Consider the following 18,820-nt stretch of genomic DNA (forward strand, 5'->3'; position numbering starts at 1 on the left):
GGGTGCGACTGATCCGGGAGGCTTAGCGCGGCCCTCCTTTCTCAACACCAAAGGCTCGGAGCTGGCAGCGCACCAGCTCTTTCAAACGACCGGCGCTTTCCATTCTCAGGCTTAACAACTTGACAAACAGACCGAGGACCTCCCAAACACACTTTATGGGGCAGTGCCAAGGACAAAGGCAAAGTCACTGACAAAAGAGACCAAAGTCCACATGCAGTTACCAGGAGACCAGTACTCCAAAAATGTATCGTATCTTCATTCAGCCAAAATTCATGTAATTGTTATTTTCTAAAACAATACTTGGAAGCAGAGAGAGGTTTTAGATTAGTTATGTGGTGTTTGGTGGAGGTGCCAGAACACTTTGTCTGAAGCAGGGGGCTTGTGGAGAGACCACCATAGACCCTATAGCCAGTGTGGAACCTGTGCAGCCTGTATTACTGTTTGATCAAGGCTTTCAAATGAGACACGCTTAACGATCAAAATGTGTTTGATCATTAATGTTTATAGAAACCCAACATACACGCTCAGACACAGACACACACACACACACACACACACACACACACACACAGAAATATACACACATGCACACACACGCTCTCACAAGCACACACAAGTACTGCTATCATTGCCAACAGCCATTCGATTATACTTAAGGCTAATATCCTGTACATTCATATTTAGCGGACTTGTAATTTCTCTCACGTCTGTACACCCTCTCCCCCCCGCTGTCCCTCTCCCTCTGTCCCCAGGAGGAGTGGCCATCCCAGACTCTTCTACCTTCACCCACAGGAGGTGTACTTCAGCAGCTGCTGTCTGAGGTTCCTGTCAGCTGCTTCCAGGAGAAAAGGCCTTCTGCATGCAAAGCAGACGTGATGTTCAAGGTGCCTGTTCCTCGGTCTCTGCCCTTCTCCTGTGCCTGCATCTCTCCTGTCTCTGTCTCTCCCTCCTTCTCCCTCTCTACCCCTCCTTCTCTCACTCTGTAGACTCTTTCCCCAGATTTTTCCTTTCTTTTCTCCAATCCAATAAACAGTTACCCATCATCTTTAAGGTTCTCTAGCTCTCGAGTCCACACACACAACCTCTCCATCTCTTGCACCCACACTCTATCCCTCTCTCGCTCACTCTCACACACACACATCACTACACACCTCTTTTTCTTTCTGGCCCTCTTATACACCTCCTCTCTACCCCTTATGAGGGAACACACGGTCTCTTCACTCACAAAGCCGAGGCAGACGGTAGCATTCTTCTGAAGCCCTGGGCCAATACACACAAGCCGGCTGACAGAGAGGGCTCAACAGCCCCACGCTATACTGCCATTTGTGGAGAGAGTGCCAATCGATTCAGATGAAAAGCCTCCTGCTCTGACTGTGGCCGGGCCCTGCTCCACGGTATCTGGCCAGGCCGGATCGAAGCGAGGGGAGCCCAGAGTGATTAGCGTCTAGGCAGAGGAAGCCTACTGCAGCGCACAGGCCTGTAAACGGGCGCTCGGCGAGGCCGGACCGTCAGCTGGGGCCCGGAGATAATCAGCGGATTTTCGGGCCTGGCTGTCAATCACACGGGCATCGGCTTTTGGGGAAAAAACTCCTGGATCCGTGTCAGAATCGCAGATCTGTGAGCCAGACCGCTCGGGCGTTAAATAAGCACAGCACTAAACGTGAAACGAGTCTCTCCAAATGGCAGATTCGAGAGGCCCCTCTTCCCCACACAAGCCCCTGTGCGCTGATCTGACGTCATAAAAAGTATAATAAATCTTTATTTTTTTTTATGTACTTATCCAACAAAAGCAGTTCCAAGCTGCTTGCAAACTGCTTCACAGAGAAAACCTTTCAAAACAAACCTTAGCCTGCACGGCGTAGGAAGCTAGCAGGACGGAAGCCTCGGGGGGACAGTAGATCTCTTCTTCCAGAATCTTCTTTTTCACCTTTAGGAGAAAGGACAGGGGAGAGGACAGTGTTACTCCAGCAGCGTCGCTCCTATACCGTGAGGCAGAGCCTGGAGCTGCTCAGTATTCCCCCAGAGTTCCACTCCCACATTCAAGCCTCGGTGGGCTTCACAGGCCAGCACAAATCTCATTTTGTGCCAGGGTGTAAATTTTAGGAAAGTCACCCCCACGAGCGGGGCCGCTCCATGCAAGACCTTCCAGGAAACCAGAGAAGAAGGGGAGGAGATGACGAGCTCAGAAGGCACAGAGAAAGCCCTTAGTAATCAGAGCACGGTTCCCCACGCATTGCGCAACTTTCTTCACACAGCCCTGACAACCCGGAGAAGAATGATGAACAAGCGGTGAGCTGATTAAACTGCAGGCCCGTGGCTCCATGGCTCCATGGCACCTGCGGCAATCGGGAATGCGTTTCCCAATGATCCCGATTCATTCCCGGGTTCATTCCGTCACAGCGCTCCTGAATTGCGGTCGCTGGACACTGATGGAGTGTGTAGGCCACAAAGGTACGTGCGTGGAAAACGTATTCCGCTGCTGATCGCGGGGAGACCTGAATCAGCCTGGGGTACAGGGCCGGCCTGTTGTCCAATTCATCACTGGTCCCCAACACACTCTTAATGGACGGACTGAAATAAAGTATATAATAGACGAAGTGTCGGTCGCAAAGGCTAGGCATTATACGGACTCAGTCTCCGCAAAGACATTAGGAAGTATTTTTTCCACACAGAGTGGTCACTGTGTGGAGTAGCCTGCCAGATCATGTAGTAGAGGCAGAAACTCTGGGGCTTTTCCCAAACCAGGCTTGATATGGTGCTAGACACTATTTAGCTTTTAGGCAAACTAAGCTTTAGCTACACTTTAGTAGTAGGAAAAGGCAAGCATTGCTGAACTGAATGGCCTGTTCTCATCATTATGTAGTTATGTTATGGTGCACAAGTGCCCCCCCTGGAGGAGATATGGTTGGCATTTATACTGCGATTGGCTGCCATGCAAGGCACTAACCAGCTCATCAGGAGCATTTGGGAGTTAGGTGTCTTGCCCAGAGACACTTCGACACACCCAGGGTGGGATCAAACCAGCAACCCTCCGACTGCCAGACAAGCGCTCATACCGCCTGAGCCAATGTCGCCCCGATATCAGTTCACTCCGCTCACTCGACCTGTCATTCTTTCAACTGCAGAGCTTTGGAAGGCCAGGCTCATAGGGTTCATCGCAAAATGTATCCTCCTTTCCTCCACTCATCTAGTGGGTGACTATGGAAAACGGATTTCTGCAAACCGAAACGATACGGTATAACTGCGTCAAACGGACCAAACCGCCGGAGGGCCAGTCCAGCGCCATGACAACGCGAATGCCACGGCGTGCCGAGCACACCCAGCCACATCTGCAACTGCGACCCTGGCAACCAGGCTTTGAGTAAGTAACCAAGGGCTCAAAATGGAGTCCCAAAACATGCAGGGAGCTCGCCAAATCAGCCATCTGCACTCCACCACTTTTACTGCTGAGGGGCTTAATAATGAAAACCTTGACAGACCCATTTAAGAACTAAAAAGTCGGTAGTGAATACAGATGTGCAACAGGGGGTTCTCTATGGTTAAAAATGCCACTGTTGGAGGTAAAATTGCCACTTTAATTAAAGCTTTCTGAAATTGCAAAGACCAAAGGCAACACATTGTTATTCTACTCATAGGAAATACTTCAAGCTGAAATGAAGTAGCACCGTGAAAAAAGCTGTTACTGAGCGAGTATGTTTGAGCGTGACCATATATGGGCGGGTGAGAGTGAGTCAAAGGGGTAAATGGTAACTAAACAGAAAAATTAATTAGAAGATAAAAACCTATTTGCACCAACAAAAGTAAGTGATATACATTAATTTCAATTTCATAAGAGATCGATTGTAAGCCTTGCTGAAGACCTACAGGACCGAATCATTTAATTTCCATGGTTCACCTATGTGGTCTTTACTGCAACCCAGCAATAATAATTATATTAATGTGTAAGAATCCATTTTTGCTGAATAATTACACATTTACACAGCAATATATATGCATACATTTTACCACTATAAAAAAATAAGATCTAGCTAAACCAGACATCCACAAAGGACTAGCCCCTTCGTCTTTAAGGTCATTTAAAAAGGACACCACAAAATGTACGGCATGCGTACATCGGCAAAGACGCATTACAGACAAACGCACAGCAGTGAAGTGCTCCCAATAAACTGGAGAGTGAGCGCATCGGGGGATGCTTTCCTAGTCACGGAGATTAGCCACAAACAAAGGAGCCATCTAAAATGGCTGAGCAAGTCAGGCCGATCTGCTTGGTTTAGAAATATGTCTGTATTGCTGAGAAAAGCCTCACAAAGACACTGCACTATAGCGATTTCAGAAGTGCTTAGAATCCGCGAACACAGGCTCATTACACAGTCTGAACGGATAAACAGTACACCACCTTCCGTCTATTGAGAAGGCATTAATTACAATGCCACTCCGGAGCCGGACAATATTTTGGATAATTTCTGTCGTAATTATGAAGTCATTACGCCGATGACCCTATCCTCAGCCATTTTCTACATTTGACAGCAATACATAATTGATGACAAAAACAGATAAAAAGCATAATTAGCCTCATAGTAAGGCAATCCCAGTGACAGAAAGGTCTACTTATCATTATGCTGCAGCCACAGAGACCAAATATAACCTTAACTTAAAAAAATGGGTTAGACGAAAAAAAGAGAGAAAAATACCACCTTCCATTTTGAAACGGAGATAATTAAATATCTGCTGTGCAGGCAACCTGTCCTCTGGTTTTTGTTCATGTGTGCAAGAAGGTATAATTACATTTTTAATTTCATCTTTAAAATAGTTATGGTCCACAAACCAGTGTGAGAGAGAAACCCTCACAGATTCCTAATTGGTGAGAGAACCCCTCCACAGTGTGTGGATACACCTCTCATTAACCCCCCAATGGTAAAATATTCAGTAAAAATGAGTCTCATGCCTGCACTTGAGGCTATGGGAATGGCTGCCATCTTACTTTAATGCTTGTATCACGTCAATCGAAGGACGAGACAAAATACAGAAAAGAGATGGTTGCAGTTCGAACCTTAAACAACAGCAGACACAATAAACCTGGAATGTAAATGGTAAATGGTTGGCATTTATATAGCGCCTTTATCCAAAGCGCTGTACAATTGATGCTTCTCATTCACCCATTCATACACACACTCACACACTGACGGCGATTGGCTGCCATGGAAGGCACCGACCAGCTCGTCAGGAGCATTTGGGGTTAGGTGTCTTGCTCAGGGACACTTCGACACAGCCCGGGCAGGGGATCGAACCAGCAACCCTCTGACTGCCAGACGACTGCTCTAACTGCCTGAGCCATGTCGCCCCCCACATTAAACAAATGTGGCCATTTAATTCAGATTCTGCTACGCCTTTTTGCTCGTTTTGGAAAACGTGAAGTAAAAACAGATCTAATTTTGAGAGCCTTTTGGTTAATCTCCCTTCAAGGGGCGAGCAAATGTAATCTGAATACATGAATAACTGTACAGGGAGACGCATATGCTTGGGACTGTGTGAGAGTTCAAGGACTGGTTGATGAAGGGACAAACTGCGTTCATGTTGTCTTATTTATATTTTTCTTAATGATCCCATCTTTCCAGCACTGGTTGGGAAAAACACACTTCATTTTGAAAAATAAAATAAAAAATACCAACAAGCACATACACGTGTATATATAAACACTGGAATGAAAACTGAAACTTTCAATGAATAAGTCTGGTGTTGCCTGTAGGCCTATCCATAAAAGAGACTTTACAAGGATTCATTAAATAAATATCTCTGAAATCATAATGATAATCATAATCATAACGATAGTTGGAGATGTGGATAGCTTTTTTCAAGTAAAGGTCTTTAATTTAATTGAGGATGAAAGTAATATGCAAGAAAATCCAAACAGGCGCTGGATAAGGAAAAATAAACGCAGAGAAGAAAAAACCCATTTACTAGTAGATCAAAACTGGATCTTCATTCGGTCCTTGTAACTTAATTACAGACTCCGCAGGGCTCAACGCTAACATTTGTTAACAAGTTGATAGATTCAGGAGCACACTAATGCATCCCAATTAGCAGAAGCGCTCCTAAATTATTTTTCCTGTTAGCACACATCAATTTCCAGGAGCAATTGCTCCTAAAATGGGAGCACTGTCATGTTTTTATTCATGCCCAGCGGAGCAGCTTTGTGACAACATCCAACCCGCAACTAGCTTCCAGCCAACAAAGAACGTCTGTAGAAAGTCTGTACAAAGAAACATTCGTAGGAGAAGGCAATTCCCCTCATTCGTTCCATCATGCCGCCTCGGCCCCACGGAGAGGGCTAGCGATGCAGCGCTGCGCCGGGCTCCGCTCTCAAGAATAGCCTGTTAGGGAACAGCCACCCACGACAGGTCTTCAGAGCAGTCTGTGGTGGGAATGAGAAAATAATGGACTCGTTTGTGAAGTCGCGCAGCTGTAGGGTGACCGGACGTTTTCCCTGGGACAGCCACGTATTTCAGACCCTTTTTCCCCTGTATCCCACTTCTCAGTCGTACAACATTTCAATGGGTTTTCTGAACGTAATTGCCATTATCATAGGTTTTCATTTGATTATTCACACAGTCTTCCGTGGAATTTGGTCAGGCTATACATAGGTGAATGTAGCACAAAGGTCTGGCAGTTTTCAGTGAAGACCATTCTAGACAGTATATATAAAATGACAAGTAAAGACAGTAGACATTTTCCCTTCTCATTAACAAACTTCATACTTCTTGATCAAGCCCTGAGGTAAGCACTGATGAAAACTGGTTGAGATCGATAAATCTCGCAACAGACCCAATAATAGAAACAGAGTGAAGAGTCCCTGCACTCGTCGCAGTTAGGATCGAGTGACTGCAGTTTGAAGGAACAGGGATAAACCCACCCTGTCACAACGCCTCAGCTTTTGAGTACCGAGTGTTGCAGTGTGACGGATTTGGGGAAGCGAGCCAGGGAAACACATTTTCAGCCTTGTGAGACTGGTAATGATCTAATAAGATTCTGCATTTACAAACTCAAGTCCAAATCATTATGCCACATTAGATATGGTCTTTGGATTCATTTTGCAACATTGTTAACAAGGCACAATAAGAAAACTGGCAATAAAAGATGCAAATGTAGATTGACCACCAACACGTGCACAGATATCCTAAACACAAATATAAAGAAATGAATGCCTTTGGAAATAGTCATGAAACTCCACATTAAACACACATGTAATTAAAGTATACATTCTCATTAAATTCAGCGGACACACACACACACACACACACACACCTCACGTGCGCAGAGACCGAGGCCCCTCTCACCTGCAGGAAGAACAGGTGCAGAGTTATATCCTGTACCAGCTCCTCCTCCGCATTCTCAGGGTAGAACTTGGCCAGGAAGTGCAAGGTTATGGGCTCCTCTTTAGGGATGTCGTGTTGCAAGACCTGAAGACAAACCCAACGCTTTCTGGTTATGAAGTAAAACATTCCTCACTACAGTAACGCTGATCTCCGATCAGGAGAGCGAGGGCGGAGGATGCATGGCCTGCTGAGCTCTAGAGCATAAAACTGACCTCAGATCAGGATGTTAAGGCCAGTTAATAGCACGATAGTGTCGCTCGACTGAAATCGCAGAACGTTCAAGAATGTTCTATTGTCGCTCAACCTGGACTGTGGCTGTTGTCCTTAGTAACAAGTATAAATGCACTCCAGTCGCCCAGAGTATAAATCAAAAGTCTCTGCGACCAGCCACACCCATTTCCCACTGTCGGTCGCAGTGACTGGTCTATAAACTGGCCCTTACTGAGGGGCTGTATGGAACACAACCAATGCAATTTACCATGCAGACAGTTTGTGTGTTGAGTTATAATAGGGGGTGACTGCCTGTCAGGAAGTCGTCAAAGCAGGTTATTATAAAGTGAATATTCATGCTCTTTATGCCTGGAAGAGAAGCAAGCAACACAGAGCACTCCTCACACCCCACATCCCTATTGAGCCAATGCATGTCTCCTCAGCAGCAGAAGGGCAGGGTAAGTGACTTAGCAGTCCATATTTTAAAAAAACAAAATGTCTACTTTCAAGTGACAATGCTGGCAGCTGTGGCTCAGCTTCAAATTATTTTTAAAATAGCGCCTTGTCGCTCACAGGAAATATGGAACGAGGAGATGTGAGGACTGACTGGAGGTCACGTGACACACCTCTTTCGGGTGGGCTGATGTTTGTGTTCCCAAAACAGCCGGGAGAACCCCTACCTTCTTGTCCATCTTCAACCAGGCCACAGTGTCCTCCACGTTGTACAGGAGGCCGAAGAACCAGGTCTCTCTGAGGCCCACAGTCCGACAGACTAGGTCGAAGAGGTCCTTCCCTTTCCATTTGTTCTGAAGAAAGACACAGGCAGGTTAGGGTCTGTATGCGTATGAACGCTGTACGTTCATGCCACACCTATGACATGACAGTGGAGCAGCTGCAATTCCTGTATAGATTCCCTCCAGTATTGCTTTCAGAACTCCAGATCCTGAGGGCCACAGTGTCTGCAGGTATTCATTCCAGCCACATACTACACCACCTGATTTCACTAATTGGCTCACTTCCTGAACCTAGGAGGTAAAATAATTTGTAAAAACAGGTGGTGTACTGCACGGTAGGAGCACATACCTGCAGACACTGCAGCCCAGAGTTGAGTAACCCTGCTTTTAGATCAAATGAGAGAGCGTGAGCGTTACGCCACGTCAATAAACATTCAGATCTTCCTTATTCCTCACTACAGGCGAGAGTAGATTTTGGAACCTTGTGCAGTCTGTTTGCCAGAACACTACTGCATGAGAGAAGCTTTCACTTCTCTTCCTTATATGCAGCAAAGCCTGTTATAGCATCAACCCGCTTCTATATAACGAGCTAATATTTACAAAACATTGCAGTATGGCCGTCAGCCATTCTTATGACACAACTGGCACAGTATGCAAATGATTTAACAGCTTTAGCAGCAATGTGTAAATGTGTGCACTGAAACTGTCGCAGCCAATCTCCCGCAGATGCCTCACTGACTAACGTCGCCGCTGAAATGATCGTAACACGGCTCCTTCAAGCTGCAGTTTAAATGCAGTCAAATGGATACGATGCGAATTGGAGAGCATCACCGTCATGCACAGCGTGTGCCCAGAACATCGGTGATGGAGATGCAGAACAGGCGACTCGCACAGCCCGTGTATCATTCGATTTCTTAATCGGGCTGGTTCAAAGTGGGAGGTGAGAGGTGCGTGTCTGTCTTCTGAACACGCGGCTGGATTTTCAAAGGCACGTTTTCAATTATGGTTTGATCAGTGCTGGATTGAAATGAAAGAGTACGGCCTATTTAAAGAATGAGAATGAAGAATTTCAAGCGCTAGCCTAATAAGGCGAAGGACGTTATGTAACGGTGCGTTACTGAGGGCACATTGGAACAGCGTTGATAGCATCAGCCGTCTGTGAAGTGCGAATCAGGGAAATGGTGCAGCCGAGGTGAAATCAATTTAGGGAGGAAAAACCTCAAGTAATAAGAATACAAAAATGGTTACGGTTGCTATATTAAGAGTTTTCTCAATACAAAATGGCATCTTGGACAGAAGGTAACCCACAAAATACTCGGCGAGGGAACCAAATCCTGTTGCCCTAAGTGCCCGTGACATTTTCCTGGTAATTTGGCTGTCGTCATTTGATCACAGCTGTCAAGCTGCGGCTGGCACCTAAATCGAGAGTTCAGTCACTGATGCCCGTGTCTGACTTGACAGTGAGGAGTCTCCAGCCGTTGCATGCCTCTGCAAATCGCTCACCGTGTCCTGATGGCAAGGGAGATGATCCAGGGGACTTTCAATGAAGACTGATCGCAATACAGAAGAGTTCAGAGTGACACGGGATCAAGGCAAAGGTCATGCGGCTTTGGGTATCATAACACGTCCCAGTGCCGATCCCTGAACAGGCGTGAGCCGTGGTCCTGATCGTGCTCGCACCAACAAAGCGTTGTGGTGGCGCCAGGATGAATTATTCCCTTTCAATATATTTTTAATACCGCCGGATATTTCCCACGGGGAAATTAAGCATGCTTTTTGAAGACGAAAGATGCGATTCCGACCAAACTACCGCAATTACAAAATGTGCTGAGAATAGATGCTGAACATGCGTGCTATTTCTAGATTATTGCCATGGGATTGACTCACTATGATGCAGTTAAAATTAGAGCTTCAGACACAATGAACGGAGACCGATGCAAAAACAGGCAATTCTTAATGCTTGCTGCCACCTTGTGGTGACTAAAGGGTACAAGCAAAATACTGCTTTCAACATGTGGCGGGTCTGAAATGGTCATTAAAATGCTGCATTGTGGGTCATCCTCATCAAAAATGTACACGTCCCCATGTACAAGTACACTACAACGATAAAATGGAAAAAAAGACACAAAGCATGTTTTCCTGAAGTGATTTAAAACTAGAAAACCCTTATTGTTACAGTAGGTCATCTGTTTAATGCAACATGTACAACTAAAATGGAGACATTTAGGTCCATAAGCCTGACACTACCAGCATATAATTGACTGCATTGTATGCTATATTAATTGTAACATTTATTCTGGGCTTTGCATGACACCCAGACAAGTTCTGGATTCCCTAATATTAGACACAGATTAGAACATCTACCTAAACTGTTTAGTGTGATACACTTCAGCCACAAGACCCAAATAAATGTAAATGCCTCTATCTTTCCTGTTGGAAATGGGAGAACTGATAAATGTCAGGCTCATTTCAAAGATAACAAAATGCAGCACTTCTAGCCTAGCTATCCTGTAATTCTAAGACCAAAGTATTATCATGCCCTCCCAGCTCACAACACATTCTTCAAGTCCCCCCCACACACACATGTGGATGGGGCCCAGTTGTGGGAGGAACCCCTTCCCTAAAACCCACCATTTCCTCTGAGGACCATTCACACTGGCAGACTTTGCAATCACCTGATGAGGAGAGGCATTGAAAGTCAGTCTGTCCACGGTCCCTGGGGGCAGAAGTCCCCCCAGGAGCAAGCACAGCAGACAGGGGTGACCTCTCCCAGGCAGCTGTGGGGCTTCATTTGGGAGGTGGTGAGACCGATACCAGACTCTGTTATGATCCAGTTTGAATTGCCATGGGGGGAAGGTTTCCCTGAATTCCCTGCACTGCAGGTTTCAGCGGTGATGGGGAGCCTCCTGTGCTTTGCCACTGCACACTCTGTACTTTGGTAGGTTCTGGGGGGTTCAGGTGGAAGGTGCTGTATAAGCCCCCATTCCCTACAAGGTCTGGGGACCTGCAGTGGAGAATAGTTAACACACATGTTCATGTAGCTACCATGTACATGTTGAGGCCGGGGTCACAAATCAATGTTCATACTGTATACATGTGAGAGTGGTGTGTTTTTTCTTCTTCAAAATGTTGCTGATGTTTGGTCTTCCTTGCATGTAAATATGTGCCAGGTTGGGTGACATCTTCATTTTGGGTCCTGTGTACACTATAGAGTGAAATGTAGTTGGTTGAATTAATTTTTGGGTTGGCCAAAGAGGCAATATGGCTGGTGTGCAGGAAGACACTGAGGGTTGCTGAGGCTTCTGACCATGTTCTGAGGCTGAGATAGATGGTTTCCACCCCTCGGGGTTAAGTTTGTTTATTTTATGATTAGGAATGATGTGAAGGGGTCTTTTGAGAATGTCAATTTAAATTCAGCCCATCTCAATACAAAACTCTTGTAGAGACATTTTTATATTCACATCACAGACGTGCTTACAGATAACCTCCACTAATTAAATGTGACATCTTCAGGGCCTTCTACCCTTCAGGACATGATTAAATACAGGCCCTGTCCTTCAGTTCCCCTTCCCAATGACAGAGCGTATGGAGAGGAGAGGCGAGGGCAGGAGATGTGTCCGGCTCGTGATGTGGGAGGGAGCAGGCAAGGTAACGCATCGAGAGAAACCTCCCCTGGCCTCTGCGTCCATTCAGAGAAAGCCATCGAGCATTTCGCGCCATCTGGTTTCTGTTAATTCCGAAACATTCCTCGGTCATGAGCCACTCATTTCCTGTTATCCTCGGAGTGGAGAAAAGAAAACGGCTTCGCTGGAACTACCGTAGCTGGAGGGCTTCTCCTCTGCTGCTTTTAATTGGAAAAAGTCTAAATATAGAGAATCCACAAAGCGCCGGTTTGAAGATACAACCAAGTCAGATGAAGAAAACTGAACAGTCAGGTCTTGGAGTAAGGGGGATAATATGGTGCCAACTCATTTTAAGAATGATTAAAAATGGGTATAATCTCTCTGTAAACATGCACTCAATTAACTTTCCACTGGATCTCAGAACAAAGCGGCTTATCGCTCGGTTTCAGGAGAATAAGAATATCACTATGCCTCCAAAATGGGCTTTCTCTTGGCGAACAGCCTACTTCACAATGATGATGTGTGTGGGCGCAAGTTATGATTTCTGTGAACAAAACAAAATATTGGAGTGGAAAGTGAGTGTACAACAGGACATAACTCTCTGTCTTAAGTGTCCTTTCAAGAATTCTTTATATACTGTAATCCTAATGTGAAGTAGCATTCGAAGACAGAGCTAGGTCATACGGATAGCTTCCGATGCTCAAACCATTACTCCTGCTCTGTGTATGGAGAATGTCATCCCCAAAGACACCCCTCTCTGCAGGACAGCTGTGCTCTAAGATCAGGTAAAGATGACATGAGCATTGACATGAAGCAATGACCAATATCAATCTACAGTTTTAAGGGCATGACTTCAGGAAAATATGGGCAACATCATTACGGAATCGCCAGAACCGTTCACTTTTGGAAGGCTATTTGGGTTTCCATTGTTATGTTCACGACCTGCTGGCCACAAAAGAAACTAAACTCCATTTTCCCTAAAGAAATTGTACAAATAAAATAGAATGCTCCCAAAACTACAACGAGCAACAGTAGACATTTTCATCTGAATGTGCTGTTTTTATGAAGAAGGAAGACAACTATTCAAACCCAGGCATTTGGCATCATGAGAATCCTTTGTCAGCTTCAACTTGATGACAGAAGGAAGTTAAATGGGGTCTTCCAAAGTTCATTCACTTCTCAGGAGACTTTTGACAGTTTTGCCTTTCCTGACGGCTTTGTTGATTCCTGCTTGAAATTTTCTTTCCTGAGTTTTAAACTCTAAAGATTCTCTTAGATCTATTTCTGGAGATGACAGTATGCTTGTTTTTTTTCCCTTTAAACATTGTTATGCTACTTTGATTATTATCAATATGTAATGTCCTTTTTTAACCAAGTCAGAGACTCATCACTGAAGGCATTTTTTGAGCCAAAAATGTCTGGGCGAACACCTGAAATCATCTTGCTCTCAATTCTGACGGTGATGCCAGGGGCAGGAAAAAAAATGATGTTTATAAAAATAAACAAATAAATAAATAAAACTGCAGCCAACATCAAAGATGTTTTTGAGGCATACATATTCCCAGACACTCCCTTCAGTTTGCGTTCTAAAGCACTCACAGCATGTGGTAGTAAATGCTTATTTACAGTGAGACTGGCATGTTCAGCTTTTTTGTATGTGTATCGCCAGTTTACAGATAGCTGTCCAACTTTAAACATTTTTTTATAATAATAGTGTTTCAAACTACCCATTTCCACGGTCAGAAACATTATTAGAAAATGGAAGATAAATGGAACAGTTGAAGACAAGGCAGGGTCTGGAAGTCCAAGAAAGATTTCAGATAGAATGGCCTGGTGAGAGGTGCCCAGGGGGCTTCACTGCGAAAGAGCTGCAAAAAAGAGTAGCAAACACAGGTCTTCACAAGACAACAATAAAACAGAATTTAAACAACACATGGCAGAGTTGCCAGAAAGATCAACCGCAACACAAAATTAAGCGTCTGAAGTATGCAACAGAAAACCTTGAGAAGCCTGAAGCCTTTTGGAACAATGTGCTTTGGACTGACAAAACCAAAATGGAACTTTTTGGCCACCACCAAAGAAGGCATGTTTGGGGAAAAAATGGTGAAGCCTTTGTAGAGAACAACTTTGAAGCATGGAGGTGGATCCATTATGCTCTGGGGTTGTGTGGCAGCTGGGGGCACAAGAAATATTGTGCGAGTGGAAGTAAGAATGGATTGCACCAAATATCAAGAAATTCTAGAGGCTAATGTTCAAAGGTCAGCTCAGACACTGAAGTTGAAAAGAGGTTGGCTATTCCAGCAAGACAATGATCCAAAGCATACCTCGAAAACAACCATGAAATACCGCCAGGAAAGACAAATGAAAGCTTTGGAATGGCCACCACAGTCCCCAGACTTGAATATTATTGAAAATCTCAAACATGCCGTACATGCAAGGGGGGCAAAGAACATTTCTGAGCTAGAGGTGTTCTGCCAGGAAGAATGGGGAAAAATTCCAAAAGCAAGACTAAAATTGAAAGGATAAAAACAGCGTTTACAAGTTGTTATTGATGCTCAAGGAGGAGTTACAAAGTACTAACTGACAGGGTGAGAATGTAAATAAAAAGTAATCTTGCTTTAAAATTTTAAGAAATGTGTCATGTTTAACGTACCATTTAGAGGTCTGGTTCGCTTCTGTTCACTTAGATATTAATTGTAAAAGGCTTTTTGACCAGGGGTGCCCAGATTGTTGCACATTACAATGTTCCTACCATTCCCATTCTCCAACAGAAAGGTCAAGGGACAGAAGATCAACAATTCAAAAACATTTGAAAGGTTTTTTAACAAATGCTCTCTTAATTAAACAAGATGTGTACACTGTCCAGACAAGCTATATAATAGGACTAAATTAGCAGAATCCCCTCTTGAAAACTCAATTTAACAACATATAAAATACCTCAGTTGAGCTGACCAGTGGCTGTTGCTCATCTGGGATGAGAAATAATTAACAGGGTTTCCTTGAAAACAACAAAAGTCAATTGCAAAAGTCAGCACCTCCCAAGGCTAGCAAGAAAATGTACAATTATCTAGGATTCCAGCTGCAACACACTTCAATAATCTGCTAATTAAAATTCAATTCAGACTTTTTCCCAACATATCAGCAAACCCAGATTTTCCCACCATTTAATTTGAATAATACATTCTTCAGTATCCACACAATGATCCACTACTGCCCCAACACATCTGCTCACTCCCACTTTCGCCAATACAGCCGTTACAGAAATGTCACATACTGAAATATGTTTTCATTATTGCCAATTCCAGATACTGCAACATATTCTTTAAAATACGCTACTGGGAGAAATGCTGTATGTAGGCTATCATTATATTGTACATTCGTTTTTCAATACACTGCAGTTTACATGATGTCTTATGAATTTACTGCCCTCACCCCAGTGGTTTGCGACATTTCTGATTTACTAGAAAGTTTGCAAGTACCAATCAACAAGGTCGTTGCATGTCAATCTTGGAAACAAGAAGATGGATGAACATGTGTTGGCCCAAATTTAAGTGTCGCATTTGTGCATCAATAGTACCTGCCCCTGCTTCTGATGGTTCCTTTTACCAATCAATTTACCAGACCGCATGGACTACATTATTTATTTGGCTAGCCAGCACCCTTATTAGGGTTCTATGGTGCTCTCATTTTGCACCTGAAAACTGAGGTGTGCTAACTGGAGAAATTATTTAGGAGCACATCTACTAACTGGGATACATTAGTGTGTTCCTAATTTTCTCTACTTGGGAGCACATGTGCACCTTGGAAAAATGTTTTTGCATAGAAGAGCCCTGACCTTTATAAAAGATTTAGAGTTGCGATGGTGTAGATTAGAATAAGGACTTGGAAAGGGCGTGTAGGAGGGAGGACCTCACAGTTGAGCCACATTCTCCTCCACATTAAGAGGAGTCAGTTGAGGTGGCTAGGGCACTTAATATGGAAGCCCCCTGGGCACCTCCCTTTGGAGGTGTTCCAAGCAGGTCCACCTGGGAGGAGGCCCAGGGGCAGACCTAGCACACACTGGTGGGATTATATCTCCTGGAAGGCCTGGGATCTCCTGGGATGTGTTGGAGGAAGTTCTGCACTCTCAGAAATAGTGACAGTGGAGGTTCCTCTTTCTTTTTTTTTCTTCAAAAATCTAATTTCTAAATGTACGCAGAAAGCTACAATTTTACATACCTATAAAGTACTGTGCCAGCGACAAGCATTTCTACCTAGTGAGAGTGTGGGGAGAGGAACATCTGGACTGTTCTGCATCCCCTGTTGCCACAGCATCCCTGACCCTGACCTGGATTAAGCAGCTAGAAAAATGAATGGATGGGATGAAAGAGTACAACGGCGACCTACGACTGCGAGGGTGCAGATTTCACACCCTGGTGGGGCACTGCTGCAAGGTACTTAACCTGAACTGCCTCAGAAAAGATGTCCAGTATAATTGAAGTTCATGCAATATTAATGCAAGCTGTGTAATTTACCCTTAATAAGAGCATCTGCTAAATGCCAAAAATGCTGCTGTAAGACAAGAAAGACTGACATGGAGTTAGTTTGCCATATCGTTCAACAGCTGGGATGCAGGTTCAGACTACTGGCAGTGCCAGTCTATCTTTGTAATGTTCAGAATCACCCAGACGCAAAGATTATCCAGTGAATAAGACAACAGAGCACAGGCCAGGATCCTGAATAAGAGACTCAAACGGAAAAGAACAAAAACTATTTTACCATTTTAAATAATAAAGTGAAGAACATAAGAAAATCTCTTCTTCGTTTTACACCTTAGGTGACCCGACAGTCCGTCAGGAGCACTACAAACAAAATTCTGGGGAACAATGTAGACTATATTTCAATTTAGAAGGAATTCTGTATGATGCTGTCAAATATGAATTCATGGGCTGCATCAAACAGAAAACACCTTTCAATGAGATACACTATGATGTCAGTTGTAAGAACAAGCTGACGTTGTGCATACATTACTTGTTGGGAAAATATTTACGCCTTTTAAAATGTTTTCATTTAAGTCAACATTTCAAACCACAAATAAAAGACCAAGGTAGACATACAGCAAATACCTAGCAAAGTGTGCCACGCAGAGGAGCCACGTAAGAACTACACAAAATACCAAAATAGGAAAATGCCAGAAAGAGAGTGAGCATTCTTTACTGAATTACCACCAATCAAAGCAGAGAAGATGAAACAAAGGACGTGGATCACTTACCTCACAATTGAATTCCATTTCTGCATCCATTGTAACGATTTTTACGTTGAACGACTTTGCTTGTTTTCTCCTCCAAGAATTAAGACCCATTCTTGAGGCAAGGGCACTTGCCATGATGTGGGTCAATGTATTGGTTTTTTCTTCCAAAATGTAATTAGTGCACGTAGACCGAAACAGTCAGAGAGGTGTAATAATATTACTTCCGAAATTCCCCGGATGCCTCGGTTAAGTTACACCGATCACTCATTTCAAGAATAAAAAAATGGAATCAGAAGCACCAGTTTCTGTAATTCATCTCCCAAAAAATACTGCCTTAAAATATGCTCACGTACATTACAAGAACAGTAACACTACTGCTCATCCCATGAATCAATATACAATATCTTAATAACTATTATCTTCCATTCCAACGGGAAACGTATCCCATCCTCTCCATTCAGGTGTTAAAGTTTTAATTTTAGAATAGTTAGCCCTGGCTAACAATAGTTCGCTTTTCAAAATAGGGCAAGGTTTTACCCGCCGACATACTAAAAACACTCAACTAGTAAAGTTTCCTTTTGCAGTAACGTTATTCAACAAGTGTGTGCGTTCGCTATCCGCACCTCGAATGTAACAATTAGTGTAGGCTAGGCTATTTATACCACTGTTGTGGTATAACGTTAGTTTGTAGCTTTCAACAAACTTTTTAAAATGTTTTATTTATTATTTTATTATTCACTATACGGTTTCTTTTGCCGTCATCTCGGATGGTTACACTCAAGGCTCCTCGTTTGTCCACTGGAATACGCAAAATTCGGTCCACCTGGATTACTTCCCAGTCGCTGTGCGTAGGTAGCAAGTTAAGTGTTCCTTTGTAAATATATCCACATTGGCTGGCTCGATAGCTACCCACAGCTTGATATCTATCCAACAACGGGAACTACCATCGTATCGTACTCCTAATTTAAGGCTTCAGTACAATGCAAATTTTAATAAAAACTATGACAAAGTTGCGAGAGCATACAAAGCTGCAACATCAGCAGCAAACCACCAAAATGCATAGAGGCGGCGGCATGACGACAATGCCGCAAAGGGATTGGCTCATTTTCTTTGGTGCAACACATAACAAAAAGAAGTTAGATTGTCGGCCGTGCGGTATGCGATAGGCACCGGTAAATGCTATAGGCTGGGCCTATATCCGAGTGTGCTTGGGTAATTTGCTCGCAGTTAACATTTAAAACGTTAAACTTGCCATGTGTTAGTTTGATTTGTGTTTACACGATAGGTATTATCTTGACAAACCCCACTATAACATTGTTCCATTTGTGTCTTCGAGTTCGAAAAAGTGCCGGAACAGGTCTGTCATAGGTACAGGTGATTTTTCGTTGACTAAAGTACAATTGTTATTGTACTGAAAGGTTCCTCCCCCTTTACTGATCAAGTTGAGTTGCAGAGACACAACCAATACAGTTCAATGGACACAACCAATCAAAGCGATTGCCCACTCCATCACATATTAAACAAACGAAATACTATATTGCGCTCAATTCGCTTCACCTGTTAAACAACACTGCAACAAATAATTAAAGATTCTAAAATAAGTAATTGAGAACGACGTAAAAAGTCGCCTTGTTCAACTTCATGTTTCAC

At 43.8% G+C, this 18,820-nt stretch overlaps 1 protein-coding gene across 3 annotated transcripts in view; it reads right to left on the reverse strand.

Annotated features, from left to right (window-relative positions):
- nf2a (NF2, moesin-ezrin-radixin like (MERLIN) tumor suppressor a) overlaps positions 1-18,605 on the reverse strand; it is a 36,383-nt gene extending 17,778 nt beyond the window's left edge. Inside the window, exons 1-4 of one of the 3 annotated variants that reach the window (XM_061260243.1) lie at positions 17,192-18,596; positions 8,264-8,389; positions 7,335-7,457; positions 1,844-1,927 (exon numbers count right to left, since the gene is read on the reverse strand). In XM_061260243.1, the coding sequence (XP_061116227.1) occupies positions 1,844-1,927; positions 7,335-7,457; positions 8,264-8,389; positions 17,192-17,305 (447 nt within the window). In that variant the 5' untranslated portion in view covers positions 17,306-18,596. Of the gene's footprint in view, positions 1-1,843; positions 1,928-7,334; positions 7,458-8,263; positions 8,390-17,191 lie in introns of all 3 variants that reach the window. The other 2 variants (XM_061260244.1, XM_061260245.1) reach the window with 2 other exon arrangements.
- Between the last annotated feature and the right edge of the window lie 215 nt (positions 18,606-18,820).

This window comes from Conger conger, chromosome 11 (assembly GCF_963514075.1).
Source record: "Conger conger chromosome 11, fConCon1.1, whole genome shotgun sequence".
NCBI classification, from domain to species: Eukaryota; Metazoa; Chordata; class Actinopteri; order Anguilliformes; family Congridae; genus Conger; species Conger conger.